Below are 17,745 nucleotides of genomic sequence, written 5' to 3'. Positions count from 1 at the left end.
TCACACTGAATATAAAATATAGAATGCTGGATTGGATTAAAAAAATAAGCGGGATAGTGCAAAAAGAATGCATAATCAATGATCATTCTGCAAATGTTACACTTTTGTCATGAAAAATATTTCCCTAATGATTCTTATCTAGAGAGTGTAAGTGAATTGAAACTAATAATGTTATTATCTTAAAGGATAAAAGTAAGCATTGACAAATAAGTGTTAAAATAAGTAAACAACTTTAATAAAAACTATTGAGAATAGTAGTTAATAAGTTTTCAAAAAATACTATTTATATAAATGTATATTATAAATAAATTGTTTTTACACTTTTTAGAGTCTGGAAAATCATCTATAATTTTTAGATGGTATAGGAGAAATTATGAATGCTTAATTTGAGATTGTAAATGTAATTTTATAGATGTTAAGGGTAAAATTTATTTAAATAAATATAATATTCTTTTACAAAAATGCAATAACTTTATTGAGAGTTTGGAAGATCATATATAATCTTTAGACCGTATTACAGAGGTTATAAATGTTTAATATGAGTTTGTAAATATATCTTCTGTCTTCTAAGAACATTTCTAAAAGATATCTAAAAATTTGAAGTTTTATTCATTTCAAAAGCAACTTTAAATTAAAATCAGTTGCGAAAAAAAGCAACTTTAAATATGGGATTTCATCTTTCATTTGCATGCATTCTAATCTATATAGTTATTATCTCATAAATTTTTGTCATACAATTTTTGTCACATATATATTTACATAATTTAAGTGAACATCTTAAGTGAAAATAAAATTATTAAATATTTCATATTTCAATCGTAAACAAAAATTTACACATCAACAATTTATGTTAAAAAAACTCATACAACAAACAGAAAGAAAATTGCATGAACATATAAATATCACAAAAATGAAGACTGCGTTACAAACTTACAATCAATTTTGCTAGTGATTATTAAGGGGGCGATTGGTTTTCCCGCTACCACCCGCAAACGCAGCTTTTGCGGTTGGTAGCGGTTGGTATCGGTTGTCGGCGGTTTGCAACAATCACTCGAATCGCTTTAAACCGCTTTAAACCGCTCCGAATCTCATAAATTTAAAAGCTGGCTCCAGCAAGCGTTTGCGGTTGCGGGCGGTTGCGGGAGGGTAAATTTTTTTCTTTTTTTTTAAATAATATATATACAAAAGTAAAAATATTTAATAAAAATTTTAAAATTGAAATTATGAAAATATTAAAATATATCTATTATATTTTAATTAATATTATAAATTTTTATAATAAAAACAATTTCAATAAATTTTCAAAAATTAAAATTATAACTTTCTAAATATAAATTTTATATTTATTATAATTTTATGATTTTTAATATTTTTATAATTATATTAAATGTAAATATTGTTAATTTATTATTTTAATGTTACCGCATTTGGTAGTTAACCAGTCATAAGTCACCCGCAAACGCACAAATTTTTAACCGCAGTACCAGTCGTACAAATCTCTTAAAACCGCTAGAAACCGCAACTGCTCGCATCCACAAACTCCCGCAACCGCAACCGCAACCGCTGCGTTTAAACCAGTCAGGTCTAAGTGTATGTTTTTAAGTTGTTTATAACAAAAACTTATGATCCAACTTAATTTAATGAATATGGACTTCAGTACAAAATACAAAGAATTTAAAACTGCAGTTGAGGTTGTTTTTCAAACTTCAAATTTTGAAGTTTGGTGAATCTCAAAAATAAGGTGGGGATGCTCTAAAAAAGTTCATGACACAGTTATCACTTATCAGTGTACACATAGTACACAATCCAACTCCATGACACAGGTTTTTTCCTAAACCACAGGACATAGTATCAGTTATCATTTAACAGAAAGACGACTTCGATTCACTTCTCAGATGGGGAAAATTGCAGTAGCTACTATCTCAAATATTCCTGGCTAGTGCATTTGAAAAACCAAGAGCTAGTCAAAAAGACCAGATCACAATTCGAATAAAATCACTGTTGTGTGTCACCATCCGCAAGAATCGTAATAATTGAGAAACCAGTATACTCATGGAAACATATCTTGTGTGTTGAGTACATAAAAGCTAATGACAGGGTATTGATAGATACCCTTAACTAAAAACTGATACATAATTCCAAAAACTGGAAAAGAACCCAATTCTAAAGATCATCTGAAATTTCTACAAGAGAAGGTAGAAGAAGCCTTGAGAGCAACAACAGATCTTCTCTTCATGCATTTGGGATCAACCGATAGAGTCGGAGAAGAGGAGAAGTGACGAATCAGAAACGAAGAGGACAATGGTGATGATGAGACAAATAGATTGGTGATGTCTTTAAGAGGCTGTCTTCTAGATCTCTTTCTCCTGATTCTGATTTGGGTTTTGTCTTTATCAATGGATGAAGAAGAATCCAGAGGCTTGACAGAAGTAATGGTCATCTCCGAGGGCGAGACATTCTCTTTGTTGTCGTGTTGAGCTTTTAGATCGAGAGCCGCCATTGATGTACAATTAGAGAGATAGAGTGAGAATGAGAGAAGAGAGAGAGATGGACTTGATTGAGGAAAGGAGGAACTGAAGAACTGTATATGAAGTGTGTGAATAGGAGGGACTTTGAAACAGATTTGGAAGTTCATAGATCTGAGATTTGTTTTTGAAGTTTTTGGTGTTTTCGTTTCTCTGGAGGGAATTTTTTGGTTTTGAGGATGGTTCTAAAATTTTCAGAAACTTGGAAAAGGGCTCTGTGTTATGGAGGGAACTCGTGTTGGAAAGAAAAATTTCTCCGTTTCTGTTTTGGTTCAAAATTTTGGTTTTGTTTTTTACTATTTAAAGTGTTGACTTTTGATTTGAAGAGATCTCAAATCATTTCATTGTACCAGATAATTAGCACAGTTTTACGCGCCATTTGGTTTGGGATGTGCGCCAAGAGGACGAGGGAATCGCCGAGCTTTGTTTTTCTTTTTTTTTTTTCTAAACAGAAAATCAATTTATCAAAATTGGGCCTAAAACGACTACATCATTTTCGGGGAAAAATGTCAATTTCGACCCCAACTATTTCAGTCGTGCCAAATACGACCCGAACAATTGATCAGTGCCAAATACGACCTCAACTCAACTATAATTCGAAAAAACTACCCGAACTTCTTAAAACGTGCTTAAATCTACATTGACTCTAACAAAAGTTAGTCAATCGTTAACAAGATAAAACGACGTCGTTTTGATATACGAGGAAAAGTGCCAATTTCGACCCTAACACTCTCAGTCGTGCCAAATAGGACCCGAACAAATGGACAGTGCCAAAATCGGCCTCAACTTAAGTATAATTTATAAAAACTACCTGAACTTCTTAAAAAGTGCATAAATCTACATTTACTCTAACAGAAGTTAGTCAACCGTTAACAAGATAAGAAGACGTCATTTATATATACATATATATATATATATATATCTATTTTTTTTTTAAAAATATGTTCATTCCGGAACTCAAACCATGTTGTGATACCCTTTTAAATGGGCACACTAACAACTAGATAAAAGTAACTTTTTAAAATACTATTACAAATTTGAAATTATATAAACTACTATTATTCTTCATCTTATCCAATTTAAAATTTTGGTGACAATTTTTTCTGATTTATATAAATACATTAACATGTTTTTCTTATTTATCATATCTTTAATAAAATTATATCTTACTAAAATATAAATAATAAAATATTTATTATTATACGATCTTAAATATGCTTAAAACTTTGAATTTATTTATACATTTTTCTTATATAAATTATTTTTAATTTTTAAAATTAAGTGGGAATTTTTTTAGTTTTCAAAGTTGATATTATATATTTTGATATTTTGTTCAAAAATGTTAAGAGGCCTTTTACCTTTCTTTCACTAAGATATGTTGTACAAAATATTAGACAAATTAAACAATAACTAAAATATATAAAGCAATCACCAAAATTTTAAATTGGATAAGATGAAGAAGAATAGTAGTTTATATAATGGAGAATTTCAATTTGTAATAATATTTCAAAAAATTATTTTAGTCTAGTTGTTAGTGTGCCCCTTTAAAAGGATATCCCAGTACAGATTTGAGTCCCGAAATGAACATATTTTTTAAAAAAATACATATATCAAAATAACGTCGTCTTATCTTTGTTAAAGGTTGATTAACTTCTGTTAGAATTAATGTAGATTTAGACACGTTTTAAAAAAATTGGATAATTTTTTTTAAATTATAATTGAGTTGAGGTCGTTTTTGGCACTGACCATTTGTTCGGGTCTTATTTGGCACGACTGAGAGTGTTGGGGTCGAAATTGGCACTTTTCCTCGTATATCAAAACGACGTCGTTTTATCTTGTTAACGGTTGACTAACGTCTGTTAGAGTCAATGTAAATTTATGCACGTTTTAAGAAGTTCGGGTAGTTTTTTTGAATTATAATTGAGTTGAGGTCGTATTTGGCACTGATCAATTGTCTGGGTCGTATTTGGCACGACTGAAATAGTTGGGATCGAAATTGGCACTTTTCCCTCATTTTCGAGCCCATGGGGTTTATCTGCTTGTAATGCACGCATGCACATTATTTGGTGGGACCCTAGATATATCCACAATGTGTATGTTAGCATGACTGTATTCGTGAGTTCTAAACTCGTATTTAATGATTGATAAAAATGAAATTAACCAAATATTCAATTTATCAATCATCTAAATTCGTATTTAATAATGATTTCTTCAATTATAGTGTTTTTAAAAAGAAATTCTATTCTTTGCATATTGGTTTCTGAGTACTGTATATCGGTTGTTTCCAGATCATAGCTGGAGTCATCCGACATAACGGAACATGACGTTCCAAATTATAAATGTGACGTTTTTTCCTTTATTACCAGCAAACGAGAATGATGATCGAATACCTTGGACTAATGTGAAGTCAACACTTCTGTACTGTTGATCATATAGTATTGGTGTAAGTCCACACTGAACCTATAACCAAATAGGTTGATGCCACCAGATCAAAGAATGAATAACTCCGACTAGTTAACAGTCTGATAAAATCTATCTTGAGATAGTTCTGACTTCTGAGAGAAGAAAAGGTAAATATTCTTTTACCTCTTAAGCAACAGTGGTGGTTTGAGTGTCCCTCAAACTCAACTTGGCTGCGAACTTCTGGATCATACGAATGTATTCTGCTTATTAAGGGAAACCAAAACACACAAGAGTCCATACGTATACAGCTATAGATAGACAAAATCTAACAACGACACAGAAATTAAAAGGATATCTTGTCTTCATGTAAAGGATGGTTGAGCATCAGTAGCTTATTGTTGTTTACTATAGCACGGACAAGCAACTCTTTCGCTTCCTCATGCTTCTTCTTCAGAGTGTTGCATATCTGCACAATGGAACAAAAGGCAATGATGAAACATTTTAGAAATATGGTACAATGATCGAGAAGAAGAAACTTACACTCTCGAGTTCTTTTGTATATGCTTCAGCTTTCTCTATGTTATCAGAATTCTCAGTGACCGGGATTTCCAGATTTGCCATGTTTCCCATCTGGTGATGAGACGTACTCCGTGGACTTTTTCCGACAAGCTCCTTGGTTGTGTTATTATCTATTCTACTCTCTTGGCTTGAGAACTGGAAAATCAATTGTGTGAGAAAGTGTTGAAGTAAACTAAACACAGAAAGGTTGTAGTGATAGTAACAATCAAATGTCTGTTGATGTATCTAACCTTTCCTTGCGCAACTCTATGTGTGAGATCCTCAGCGTTCCTGTGCATTCTCAGTCGTATCATATATCAAGAAATAAGATCTAATGAAGCAAGGCTTTAGATAGATATGGTTTGGATAACCAAAAGTAGAAACCTGTTTTCCCTTGGAGACATGGAAAATCGTTTAAGTTGTGGCTTCAGAGATCTATCTGCATCCTGTGGAAAAAACAAAGACTTTTATTCCATGTCCAGATATATTCATGAAGAGAAAACATCGAAAAATGTGAGTTCAAGTATAAACCTCATCAAGAGCTTTCCGCTTTAAAGAAGATGGGTAGTCCAGGAGTTGAGTTTTGTCTCTAGGAGCCAAATGGTGAGTCTCAGAGCCTCTTTTAACTGATGCTTCGGTATTTCTCTCCTTGCCTGTTGTAGAGTTCACTACTGGTTGCACGAACGAACTGGATTGGTCTTTAGTTACTCCAATGGTCCTACAGTTGAAGAAATCAGGGAATCTGAATTGATATACTATCGTGAGATTCTGTATAACAAACTGTTGAGTGTTCTTTTTGTACCTTTGAGTTTTCGCAGAAAGCAGATCAAACATCATATTTCCAAGTTTAGGCCTTTCAAGAGATACCAACTTGGACTTCTGCAAAGATTCTGCTCCAGAACTCAAATTTTTACTTAGCTTCTGAGTCAAGCTAGAAGCATCGAGTTTTGAGCTGTGACAAAATCCATAAAAATTAATAAAACTTTCTAGAGATAAATTTTTTAGCAGATACAAATTTATACACAATGAGGAAGTAACCTACTTAGGGAATCACGAGCATGGCAACAGATAGGAAAGAAGTAACGTAAAACAAGTTTATCTCACCTTATATTGATCTGCAAGATAGACTTCTCTCTAGTTGTATTTTTAGATTGCATCTTTAAATGATCCAACTGTGCAGCCACATTTTCTGCAGTCTTGACATTTGAATGGTCCTTGTGGATTATCTTTTTATGAGACCTGCTGGTAAAAACAATCGAGTTTGTTACCTAGCTTATATTTATCACCTTAAAAGAAAGAGAGAACCTTATTCTTATGTTTTAGCATATAATCCCAGAGCATTACCTGATAGAATTGACATTTGCTATTTCAGAATCCGTTTTCACAAGCTCAACTGGACATGTTCTAGTTTTGGATCCAGGCAACACATCTTGGATATCATGTCTGCATTTTGGAGAGGAAAATATTAGTGAAAAGCTAGTTAGACAGACAATGAAGAAAATAAATAGTACCTTCTATCATTTGTAAGGTTCATATTAACCGCAATCTTTTCTCGGGTCACTGGCCGACTCTCTGTTTGAGTTAGAGAGGACTTCAGTACATGGGATTGTGGTTTTTCTGTCTTCTTAAAAAATTTGGATCTGATAAGTCCTGAGTCTTTGTTTTGGGTGATTTTTAAATCACTGAGCCCTGGCACGCTGCACTCAATTTACAGAATAGAGCAGTTAGACATTAATTCCATTTTCCAAGTTTACTGGGATAACGTTAAAGCATAAAGTAGTTTTGGTTTTTTTAACCTGTGGGATGTATCCAGTGGTAGTTTTCCACTCGAATCTTGTACTTGAGCAGCTTGGCTTTGACGAGAGCTTGGTGATATTTTTCCTGAGAGAGTTGTTTGAGGATGTCCATGATCTGGATCAGATGATGTTCTTCTAGTGTGATCCTGCTTTTCTGCCTGAGTGCCTATACCCATTTCTTCCTGTTGCCAATCCATTTTGTCCAAACATAACTGAGATGAGATGCTTGGTTTAGTCTGTTCAGCCTTTTCATAGCTTGTGTCCATTGCGGAAATCATATCTTTGTTTGCATTCTGTTCTGGATCTCTAGGAGAGTCTTCTTTTGAGCTAGACCTGCAGATTTCGTTGATATCTGGACTGATTTCTCTGTTTGCAGCAGTATGTGTAGTCTCAGAAGCATGTAATGGCGAGGGTGCTGCGGTCTCGTTTGAAAGACATGGATCATCTGTGTCTTCAAGCATTACACATGATGTCTTCAATGGTGAAGCGTCTACAGATTGAGGTTGCAGACACATTGTATGAGTAGTTGAGGTTTTTATCCTTAGACCTTGGGGTGATTCCACAGCCTCAGAGTTCTCCATCCTCTCTTCTGTAGCTTGCTTCGAGTGTGCGCTACTCTCCACAACCATAGTATCTGTAGTCTTGGAATTTAGGTTCTCTTTTTCAGCAGAAGCTTTTTCCTTGACATCGGTGTTTGACACGGAGGCAGCTTGTCTAGTTATCGGTGAGTCGTGACCAAAGTCCAAAGAGCCAGACTTATCAATTTCTTCGAAATCCATGACCTTGGTCGTTGTCTTGGTTCCCTTCTTCGGTGGGCTTGAATCAAGATTAAAGTCGTCCAACCTGCTTGCAGATAAGAATAGTGCTAAGTAAAATTCAGATTGACATAGGATTTCTTAGAAGGGTACTGTTTTAGTAGAGATTCATACGCATCAAAGTCATAAGAGAAGTGAAATGGATTCTTTTTCTGCTTTAAATCTCCACTAGATTTATCACCAGGGCTTTCTTTCGCTTTTGTGGTTTTCTTGGCTGGGCTGGAGAAATCGAAGTCTGGCATATCCATTTTGAATGATGATGAATTTCCAAAATCTCCATCAAAATCGAAACCCATATCCCTGAAAAGGAGACATAGATACAGAACTTATATGAGAGCCTGCCTAGACATTGTTGTCAAGCAACCGCATCTTAAAGATGTAATCCATCACAATGGAGAAAAAATATTAGCTTAGACGCAAAGATGGTTTAAGAAGCACATCATATAGGTTACACTCACAGCTTGAAGGCATTCTTCTTCTTGTTAGCTGGCGACCCAAAGGCAAAATCCATCGGATCATCCGCCATTGACTTAAAGCTCCATGTATCTTTTTCCATGTCGTTGTCTGCAGGTAACCCATGGAAATTTAGAGACTGCAGACAAATCACCCATCTTAACAATGGAACAACATACTAAAGTATCAATCTATGTCAAGAAAAACTAAAGTTGACCAATAACTAGGAATAGAACAATGAGGCTATCTTTCTGATGTAAAGCTCATTAACATCAAGTTATCAAGAAAGTCTACTTCATAACTCTTGCCGCAGGCGGCTTGAAGGGATTCCATACTAGTAAAAACAATTGGATTCAATAATGTTCAGATCACTGTAAACCTTACCGAGGATAAGATCTTTCTCCTTAGCTTCAGTAGAACTTTTTTTAGCAGGCGGAGACATTGCAAAATCTGCTCAGTATTACTTTTGACAATTTACTGAAAGAGAAAAAAAAAAAGCTAACATCATAATCTTTTTAGCAGAGGCAGCAGGCATGGCAAAATCACATTGTTTGATCTGTTATGTTCTGATGAATAGAAACTAGTCAATAACCAAAAAAAAAAAAAAAATCAAGTCACGTCACAAAGTAAAGAAGAACGTTAGCAGGTAAAGGATTCGCTACTAAGATCGAAACTATCAGCGAGACTGAGAAAATAACAGATCAAAACAATGTGATTATTATACGAGAAGCAACCTAAACGAAGGAAGAGATGTAGCTGGAGAAATCAACACCAAATTCGCAGAAACTCAGGCGATTCGTAAACTATTATCGAGCATTCTAACTCAAATCTACGCATAATCGCCTACATCCAATAGATTAGTGTTCACCTACTACGATCATCAATTTTTTTTTTTTCGAACCGGAGCTAGAACGACGCATGAGAGTAAGATTCTACTCGAGCGACGAGCAAGAAACGAAAAGTTCTTACCGATTGAATTGATTTACAGTTGATTCCGAGGTAGGAGCTAACGGTTAACGCTCAACGGGGAGAAGACGACGACGCCAGAGAGAAAGTTCGCCGACGGGAGCTCAGAGGGAAGATTTGAAAATTGCTGGGCTGCGAATGATTTTGTTTTGGTTAATGGGCCGTATTGTGGGCCTTTTAAGTACTTTTTAGTTTTTTAAATAAAAATAATGAAATAAAAAAAAACATTTAAATAGCGAAGAAAATCTCCCTTCTTTCTCTCTCCTTATCCAGACCACAAGAACCAAACAAAACTTCAGAAGAATTCTCAAAAGCCAATCAGAAGCTAGTGAAGCATCAAAGCTCACACACACAAAAAAAAATGGCGTCTCTTCTGGGAACGTCTTCAATACGTGCGTCTCCTTCTCTCTCGTCTTCTTCTTCCTCAACACCTTCGATCTCTCCCATTTGCTTCAGGCCAGGTAACCCAAACAATCTCTCCAATCCTTAAACCCTACTGTCATCTCACTTCGAAAATTCTTGTTTACAGGGAGAATCTGTGGAAGAGCGTCAAATGCAGGAATCCAAATAAGGCCAAAGAAGAACAGGTCTCGTCACCATGTCTCTGTCATGAATGTAGCCACAGAAATCAACTCCACTGAACAACAAGTACGAGTTCTAACTATATCATGTTCACATAAAGTTTCAGTCTTTACTTGATTTTACAAAGAGTTAAGAACATATATGATTGGTTTAGGTAGGGAAGTTTGATTCAAAGAAGAGTGCGAGGCCAGTTTATCCATTTGCAGCTATAGTAGGCCAAGATGAGATGAAGCTATGTCTCTTGTTGAATGTGATTGATCCCAAGATCGGTGGTGTGATGATAATGGGAGACAGAGGAACCGGGAAGTCCACAACCGTCAGGTCCTTAGTCGATCTCTTACCCGAGATTACGGTAGTTGCAGGCGACCCTTACAACTCTGACCCGTTAGACCCTGAGTTCATGGGCGTTGAGGTAAGAGAGAGAGTCGAAAGAGGAGAGCAGGTTCCCGTCATCGCCACCAAGATCAACATGGTTGACCTTCCCCTAGGTGCAACTGAAGATAGAGTTTGTGGAACTATCGATATCGAAAAGGCGTTAACAGAAGGTGTCAAAGCCTTTGAGCCTGGTCTGTTGGCTAAAGCCAACAGAGGGATACTCTACGTTGATGAAGTGAATCTCCTGGATGATCATTTGGTTGATGTGCTTCTTGATTCCGCTGCTTCTGGTTGGAACACGGTTGAGAGGGAAGGGATCTCGATCTCTCACCCGGCGAGGTTTATCTTGATCGGCTCTGGGAATCCTGAGGAAGGAGAGCTTAGGCCGCAGCTTCTTGATCGGTTTGGGATGCACGCGCAAGTAGGGACGGTTAGGGATGCTGAGTTACGAGTCAAGATTGTTGAGGAGAGAGCAAGGTTTGATAGTGACCCCAAGGAGTTTCGTGACACTTACAAAACCGAGCAGGAGAAGCTGCAAGACCAGATTTCAAATGCGAGAAGCTGTCTTTCGTCTGTTCAGATTGATAGGGAGCTGAAGGTGAAGATCTCTAAGGTGTGTTCGGAGCTGAATGTCGATGGGTTGAGAGGAGATATAGTGACTAACAGAGCGGCGAAAGCACTTGCGGCTTTGAAAGGGAAAGATAGAGTGACTGCGGATGATGTTGCAACTGTTATACCTAACTGCTTAAGGCACCGTCTCAGGAAAGATCCGTTGGAGTCTATTGATTCTGGAGTTTTGGTTTCTGAGAAGTTCGCTGAGGTTTTCAGTTGAATAGGAGGAGATTAGCAGCTTCTGTTATCATTTTCTTTTTTAACTTTTGTAAAATGTGAGAAGAAGCAGAAACAATGAACAGACAAATCTGATTCTATGATTGAAAATATAGTTGTTCTTTTCTCCATTAAGCTCTGTTTCCTTGCATTTTCAAAGCATTCTTGCATTGATATAAGCTAAGAAACTAACATATGATGTAATCAAAAGAAGACAATGTTTCCCCTCATAAGAGAGAGGATTGTTCGCAAAAAGAACAAAAAAAAACTCCGTTGCCGGGACTCGAACCCGGGTCTCTCGGGTGAGAGCCGAGTATCCTGACCAGCTAGACTACAACGGATTTGATGTTTTCTTATTGTTCCTTAAGGATGTTAGTATAATCCAAAAATGATCTCTAACATGTTTCCAGCCTCCCACCGTTAAACCAAATCATCTAAAACCCTAAAGCGCCAAGCTTTCACTCCTTCCCTTCTTCGTCGTGCTCGTGCTTCTGGAATCTCTACTCTATTATCACAAAATGGAGCTCAATGTCTCTTCCAAGGCTTTAACCAACACCAAGCTCCCTTGCTTCGCCGCCACACCCACCACCAACACACTCTTAAACCCATCAAAATCGCTTACCTTAGCTTCTCACCATCCGCTTCCCAGAGTTCCACTCTCTCTCTCGTCTACTGATCCTCTCAAGCCAAGAAAGGTAAGCTCTTTTAGCGAACCTTCCTCTCCCTGATTCTAATTTATGTCGAAACGGCGATACCACAGGTGACAGCAATGGCTGCGGGAAGCTCCAGAGACTTGGAGATGTCGAACTTAACGGCGTTATCACCTTTGGATGGACGTTACTGGGGTAAAGTTAAGGACTTGGCTTCTTCCATGAGCGAGTTTGGTTTGATCTACTTCCGTGTACTCGTCGAGGTATCTGCTTATTTGAACGTTCTTTGTTACTATTAAGTGAAAAGTTTATGTATTGGTCTTGTTTTTTAGATCAAATGGCTTCTTAAGCTATCAAGAATTGCTGACGTCACCGAAGTCCCAAGCTTTAGCAAAGAAGCTGAGGCTTACTTGCAAGCGATCATCGATGGGTTCAGCGTGGACGACGCGTTGGAAGTCAAGAAGATCGAGAAAGTAACCAACCACGATGTCAAGGCAGTGGAGTACTTCTTGAAACAAAAGTGTGAATCTCATCAAGAGATTGCTAAGGTTCTTGAGTTTTTCCATTTCGCTTGCACTTCCGAGGACATCAACAACCTCTCCCACGGTTTGATGCTTCGAGAAGCGCTTAGCTCCGTTATACTCCCCTCCATGGATGAGCTCATCAAGTCTATCTCCCTCATGGCTAAGGAATTTGCACACGTCCCCATGCTTTCAAGAACTCATGGCCAGGTAAAGGGCTCCAAATAAAAAAGACTTGTTAAAGCTATTGTTCATGATTTTTGATTCTGTATAAATCAATTACAATGCAGCCTGCTTCACCTACAACGTTAGGGAAGGAGATGGCGATTTTCGCGGTGAGGTTAAGCGAAGAAAGGAGATATCTTGCAGAAACTAAGATTAAAGGGAAGTTTGCTGGTGCTGTTGGGAACTACAACGCTCATGTTTCAGCGTATCCTAATATCGACTGGCCTCATGTTGCAGATGAGTTTGTTACTTCTCTCGGTTTAACCTTTAACCCATACGTTACTCAGGTATATACTATATGGTTTTTTTATCTTCATTACATTTTCATTGTTTCACTGAGTGATTGTTCTAACTGTTTTTGTAGATTGAGCCTCATGACTACATGGCTAGACTATTTAATACAATCAGCCAGTTCAACAACATCTTGATTGATTTCGATAGAGATATATGGAGCTACATATCTCTAGGCTACTTTAAGCAGATAACTAAAGCTGGAGAGATCGGATCATCCACAATGCCACACAAAGTGAATCCTATTGACTTTGAGAATAGTGAAGGGAATCTAGGGAAAGCAAACGCTGAGCTTACTTTTCTCAGCATGAAGCTTCCCGTTTCACGAATGCAGGTTTGAACATATACTCTCTATCTCTTTTGCTAGAGCAATGGGAATATAAGCTAAGCCTGAGAAAATGTACCATGTGTGCAGCGTGACTTAACTGATTCAACTGTGTTGAGAAACATGGGTGGAGCTTTAGGACACTCTCTTCTTGCTTACAAGAGCGCCATACAGGGAATCAAGAAGCTTCAGGTATTATTATTATTATTACCGTATCTGCAAGGAAAGGTTTTAGCTTGTCATAGAGTAAGAATGTTCGTTGATATATAGGTTAATGAAGCTCGGTTGAAAGAAGATTTGGATCAAACTTGGGAAGTCCTCGCTGAACCCATACAAACTGTAAGTATCTTCTGTAACGAACTAGCTACTTCCATATATCTCACTAACTCACGGTGTTATCTTAAAAAGGTGATGAGGAGATATGGTGTTCCAGAGCCGTATGAGAAGCTGAAGGAGCTAACAAGAGGAAGAGCTGTGAATGAAGAAAGCATCAGAGAGTTTATCAAAGGTTTGGATTTGCCTGAAGAAGCTAAATCTCAGCTTTTGAAGCTAACTCCACACACGTACGTTGGTGCTGCTGCTGCATTGGCTTTGGCCGTCGATGAAGCTCTGCACTTGTGACATTGATGATGGTGATAAGATTGAGCCGTTGTATTAATATTATTTTCCAAATGAAATGAGAATGACAAAAAAGTCAACTTATGTAGATCAATGCGTTACACGTTGAGTGATGGAGATTCATGAGAATAATCTTGTACTTTTGTGTTATGTTTCCTCTTTCAGATTTTGACATCACCAAATAATCTTGAGTTATCAGTTGTGGCGGCCCTCTATTTTTTTATTTTTTTATTTATAAAACCATATTTATTCTCAAACCAATTAAAAATTGTGGTAATTAGACAGGTCATATATAACGAAAAATTAATTACATTGGAGTCAAATGATAAAGAGTTCACAGGTTGAATTCTTTTCTATTGATCTGAGTAGTTTATATATATTTTATAATCAAGTAGTTATGGATCAAATTATAGACAAATATGAAAGAAAAGAGTAATCAAATAAATTTTATCCAATATTTTTTTCTTTAAAAAATAAGGTTATGAGTTCTTTGTCATATTCAGAGCTTTTGCTATGCAATTTTATTCATTGTTACCATTTACATGAACACAAGTCCAATCTCAAATAAATATTACAGGATCAGTGTAACTAATTTTCACTGAAAAGAAACTAACTACTTTTCCTTTAGAGTTGGTAAGATTTATCTCAATTCTCAACTCATTCAACTAAAACATGCGACTCTCAATAATCTCACCTCTACTTCATGTTTTAATCGTCTTTTCACAGGTCACAACAATATCTTAAAACATAAACTTAAAATGTCATTTTGACCAAAATATTGTTAAAAATGTGATAAGTTAAAGCAGCAATTTATTAATACCATATATAACATCTCCCAAATATCTTCTTACACATTGCTATCATTTTATTTATGGAAAAGTTTCCTAATGATCAAATTTGATTTTGAGCAAAGCTATCAATTATAAATTGAAGAAATATTCCTTGGAAATGTAAATATTCTGCGTTTACCAGTTCATGGCGGCCACAAACCTCGAGAATTCGTCAAAACATGTTTGTTCTCTAATTTTTCCAACGACTTTCAAAATATATATGCTTAGTCATGCATTTAATAATAACAAATCATTGATCTTACACCAATAAGGTTTTCGTCGTTACCCACTCCCCCCCCTCTTTCTTTCATTACAAAACACAGCAACACATCAATCATACCATATGATCATTGCACCATCTCTCTAAGATTTTTATTACATCGATCTAAGATTTCTATTTTCTTCTTATTTCCATTTTGGTGTGTTCAGAAAAAAAAATCAACAATGGGAGCGTACAAATCCGACGACGACTACGATTATCTCTTTAAACTAGTCTTGATCGGAGATTCCGGAGTCGGAAAATCCAACCTGTTGTCTCGGTTCACCAGAAATGAATTCAGTATCGAGTCAAAGTCTACCATCGGTGTCGAGTTCGCTACAAGAAGCGTTCATGTCGACGAGAAAACCATCAAAGCTCAGCTTTGGGACACCGCCGGTCAAGAAAGGTATACAAATCCTCCTTACCTCTCTTTTTATTACATACTGGAACCAATTAGTTTGGTTACTCATAACGAAATTGATTTATTAAAGTCTGTTTTTATTAAGTTTATAAAAGCTTTTGTTGTTTTACCTCTTATATCAATCTAGAAGACTTGAAAATTTGATGTAGTTACATAAATATAATATCTAACTAGATAAATATTTAAATTTTTTTTGTAATAATAACCAAACTAAATTACAATGACATGAATATAATATCGTATCGTATAGTTTGGTTTGGTTTCTCTTTAAAGTCTGTTTTGTTCTTACACAGATATAGAGCAATCACGAGTGCATACTACAGAGGAGCAGTAGGTGCTCTTCTAGTGTACGACATAACTCGACACGTAACGTTCGAGAACGTTGAACGATGGCTCAAGGAGCTTCGTGACCATACCGATGCCAGCGTCGTGATCATGCTTGTTGGAAACAAAGCTGATCTTCGTCACCTTCGTGCTGTTCCCACGGAAGAGGCTAGATCTTTCTCTGAGAGAGAGAATATGTTCTTTATGGAAACTTCTGCTCTTGATGCTACAAATGTTGAGCAAGCTTTCACTCATGTCTTGACTCAGATCTATCGTGTAATGAGCCGTAAAGCTCTTGATGGCACTGGAGATCCAACATCGTTGCCTAAAGGACAGACCATTGATATTGGAAACAAGGATGATGTTACTGCTGTTAAGTCCTCTGGTTGTTGCTCAAGTTGAAATCATTGTTTTTGTTTTTGTGTACTTCTTTTGGAGAGAGGTTTTGGTTCCTGGATTTGTTGTATCTGAATTTATAATTTTGAGAGGGGGTGTGGTTTAAGGTTGGTTTTACAACACAACCCGCGAATTTGTAGCGAATTGAACAAGAGATGGTCCGGTTAAAAATTGTGTTTTAGTCGTGAACAAAACCTGAAAAGTAACCAAAATGCTAGTCCCTAGCTCTCTCGAACTGAACATTTTGGTGTTAGATTTGGGTGGGATTTCTAGTCAGCACATGAGCAGTCCACTTAAACGAAAGTTGAAACCAGTGCAGTGGTTTGGTACTTAACAAAGCAAGAGAGGGAGAAACATATTCGCAATCCAATACAATAAACTACCAGTAATATACTAATATGTATCGCATTCGTTAATGTTGTATTTTTTTCCATTGTGTGTTACTAAACTGCTATAATTAATATTTCCCCATCAGTATAAGCTTTTGTACGCACAAAATAACATATCATTGAAATGCTTATAACATAAAAGGATCTATATGTTATATAGACAGAGATAATAAATGAAAAGGAACATAATAATTTGTTGAAACCCAAAAGAGAGAAAGAAAATGTACCTTGTTCCACACGGAGCCAAGTTAGGTCCACCATCCAAATTATGACATGATCTTTCCTTCCAAGTCTCATCAAAAACATGCCCATGTTTATCGTGTCGTTCACTTGACAATCATCATCATATTGATCTCTAAAATTCATGCGGTCATTATTTATTATATATGTTTTTTTAATTATATAACCTATCGACAGGTCCGGTTAACTCCACAAAAAAAATTTGTATTAAAAGGTGTACTTGTTACCACATAACCTGATATAAGTTTCAAATGCTTTTCGATTAATACTAAGGATAACAAGATCGTATGCTACCAATTTACCTGTAAACTATCAAGTCCGAACCCAACCTTTTCACATAGTAATAACTTTGTTTCAGGGGAAACTTAAACTCAAAAAAGAGTGTTGTACCATATTTTCAGATCTCTCACTTCTCATGTTGGGCTTTCTGGTACTTGCCCGATTTCATGAAGAAAAATGTAACGTGCAGGTGTCAATGCGTGTTATTTGACTTTCGTAATTTGACGTTAGTTAAAAACTATGCAATTGAAATCTAAATCATTTTTTCTTTCTAAAAGGAAGAGAAGGAACCATATATAAAAGCCTAAAAGGTAAAGGAAACGAAATTCGTGGTTGACTAAGCACTTTTTTTTTTTTTTTTGCTAAGAATGCTAATATCATATTAATGATGTTCAGATTTTACAAAAGTTAAATCTAAAGTTACTCTATCAAGGCAAAAGAAAGAAAAACAAGATAGAGCAAAATCGGTTTAGAAAACCACACAGGTTCAAGTTATCCAACTAGCAAGAAGAGATCTGAATTTCTTCCTCTTCTTCCTGGCTATAATTATGTTTCTCACATCTCTGTATATCTGTTTCGAAATGACAGAAGGAACAATGGTTGTGTTGTTGTGATACACATTGTTTTTCCAAAGATGAAATATGGTTGGTTGGACTGCTTGACTAAGCACTTTACG

The 17,745-nt window shown here is 36.1% G+C and overlaps 5 protein-coding genes and 1 non-coding gene across 9 annotated transcripts; 3 read left to right on the top strand and 3 right to left on the bottom strand.

Moving 5' to 3' along the window:
• Nucleotides 1–1,485: 1,485 nt before the first annotated feature.
• On the bottom strand, nt 1,486–9,640 carry LOC106440177 (uncharacterized protein At4g18490-like). 4 transcript variants are annotated; one of them, XR_007338433.1, is made up of 17 exons: nt 9,520–9,640; nt 8,935–9,027; nt 8,556–8,661; nt 8,212–8,397; nt 7,283–8,125; nt 6,998–7,183; nt 6,831–6,929; nt 6,591–6,728; nt 6,289–6,438; nt 6,018–6,204; nt 5,871–5,932; nt 5,738–5,777; nt 5,469–5,642; nt 5,284–5,394; nt 5,112–5,183; nt 4,916–4,985; nt 1,486–1,563 (listed from the first exon to the last, which is right to left on the bottom strand). XR_007338433.1 is itself a non-coding variant. In XM_048776852.1 (16 exons), the coding sequence occupies exons 2-15, from the start codon at nt 8,990–8,992 to the stop codon at nt 5,115–5,117; spliced, it is 2,409 nt and encodes an 802-aa protein (XP_048632809.1). In that variant the 5' UTR covers nt 8,993–9,027; nt 9,520–9,640; the 3' UTR covers nt 4,698–4,985; nt 5,112–5,114. The 4 variants fall into 4 exon arrangements, 2 of the variants coding, with proteins under 2 accessions (XP_048632809.1, XP_013737233.2); XR_007338434.1 differs by lacking the exon at nt 1,486–1,563 and adding an exon at nt 2,303–2,478; XM_048776852.1 differs by lacking the exon at nt 1,486–1,563 and having other exon boundaries at nt 4,698–4,985.
• LOC106440179 lies at nt 2,025–3,488 on the bottom strand. The gene has a single exon (XM_013881780.3). It carries the CDS (start codon nt 2,633–2,635, stop codon nt 2,171–2,173), a length of 465 nt encoding a protein of 154 aa, XP_013737234.1. The 5' UTR covers nt 2,636–3,488; the 3' UTR covers nt 2,025–2,170.
• A 114-nt stretch (nt 9,641–9,754) lies between the features above and the next one.
• Nucleotides 9,755–11,432, top strand: LOC106440180 (magnesium-chelatase subunit ChlI-1, chloroplastic-like). The gene is made up of 3 exons (XM_013881781.3): nt 9,755–9,977; nt 10,046–10,164; nt 10,253–11,432. The coding sequence occupies exons 1-3, from the start codon at nt 9,878–9,880 to the stop codon at nt 11,303–11,305; spliced, it is 1,272 nt and encodes a 423-aa protein (XP_013737235.2). The 5' UTR covers nt 9,755–9,877; the 3' UTR covers nt 11,306–11,432.
• Nucleotides 11,433–11,569: 137 nt separating this feature from the next.
• TRNAE-CUC lies at nt 11,570–11,642 on the bottom strand. Its single transcript has one exon. It is a non-coding gene; the product is annotated as a tRNA-Glu (tRNA).
• A 63-nt stretch (nt 11,643–11,705) lies between these two features.
• Nucleotides 11,706–14,127, top strand: LOC106440181 (adenylosuccinate lyase-like). The gene is made up of 8 exons (XM_013881782.3): nt 11,706–11,996; nt 12,062–12,214; nt 12,284–12,682; nt 12,763–12,984; nt 13,062–13,322; nt 13,404–13,505; nt 13,584–13,652; nt 13,722–14,127. Exons 1-8 carry the CDS (start codon nt 11,820–11,822, stop codon nt 13,932–13,934), a joined length of 1,596 nt encoding a protein of 531 aa, XP_013737236.2. The 5' UTR covers nt 11,706–11,819; the 3' UTR covers nt 13,935–14,127.
• Nucleotides 14,128–14,410: 283 nt separating this feature from the next.
• Nucleotides 14,411–16,332, top strand: LOC106444377 (ras-related protein RABA1e). The gene is made up of 2 exons (XM_013885855.3): nt 14,411–15,426; nt 15,735–16,332. Exons 1-2 carry the CDS (start codon nt 15,206–15,208, stop codon nt 16,165–16,167), a joined length of 654 nt encoding a protein of 217 aa, XP_013741309.1. The 5' UTR covers nt 14,411–15,205; the 3' UTR covers nt 16,168–16,332.
• Nucleotides 16,333–17,745: the final 1,413 nt, after the last annotated feature.

This window comes from Brassica napus, chromosome A3, assembly GCF_020379485.1.
Source record: "Brassica napus cultivar Da-Ae chromosome A3, Da-Ae, whole genome shotgun sequence".
Lineage (NCBI taxonomy): Eukaryota > Viridiplantae > Streptophyta > Magnoliopsida > Brassicales > Brassicaceae > Brassica > Brassica napus.
Note: the sequence above shows the minus strand (reverse complement) of the source record. Positions and strands in the feature narration are given on the sequence as shown.

Bases quoted from the DNA above. Each gene is read 5' to 3' on its own strand.
- LOC106440179 (XM_013881780.3), bottom strand. From the start codon at position 2,635: ATGAACTTCCAAATCTGTTTCAAAGTCCCTCCTATTCACACACTTCAT.
- LOC106440180 (XM_013881781.3), top strand. From the start codon at position 9,878: ATGGCGTCTCTTCTGGGAACGTCTTCAATACGTGCGTCTCCTTCTCTC. The intron at 9,978-10,045 runs GTAACCCAAACA...TCTTGTTTACAG, and splicing joins TCCCATTTGCTTCAGGCCAG to GGAGAATCTGTGGAAGAGCG. The intron at 10,165-10,252 runs GTACGAGTTCTA...TGATTGGTTTAG, and splicing joins TCAACTCCACTGAACAACAA to GTAGGGAAGTTTGATTCAAA.
- LOC106440177 (XM_048776852.1), bottom strand. From the start codon at position 8,992: ATGTCTCCGCCTGCTAAAAAAAGTTCTACTGAAGCTAAGGAGAAAGAT. The intron at 6,439-6,590 runs GTGAGATAAACT...ATTTTGTCACAG, and splicing joins ATCTTGCAGATCAATATAAG to CTCAAAACTCGATGCTTCTA. The intron at 6,205-6,288 runs GTACAAAAAGAA...CTTCAACTGTAG, and splicing joins CTTTCTGCGAAAACTCAAAG to GACCATTGGAGTAACTAAAG.
- LOC106444377 (XM_013885855.3), top strand. From the start codon at position 15,206: ATGGGAGCGTACAAATCCGACGACGACTACGATTATCTCTTTAAACTA. The intron at 15,427-15,734 runs GTATACAAATCC...GTTCTTACACAG, and splicing joins GACACCGCCGGTCAAGAAAG to ATATAGAGCAATCACGAGTG.
- LOC106440181 (XM_013881782.3), top strand. From the start codon at position 11,820: ATGGAGCTCAATGTCTCTTCCAAGGCTTTAACCAACACCAAGCTCCCT. The intron at 12,215-12,283 runs GTATCTGCTTAT...CTTGTTTTTTAG, and splicing joins ACTTCCGTGTACTCGTCGAG to ATCAAATGGCTTCTTAAGCT. The intron at 12,985-13,061 runs GTATATACTATA...CTGTTTTTGTAG, and splicing joins TTAACCCATACGTTACTCAG to ATTGAGCCTCATGACTACAT.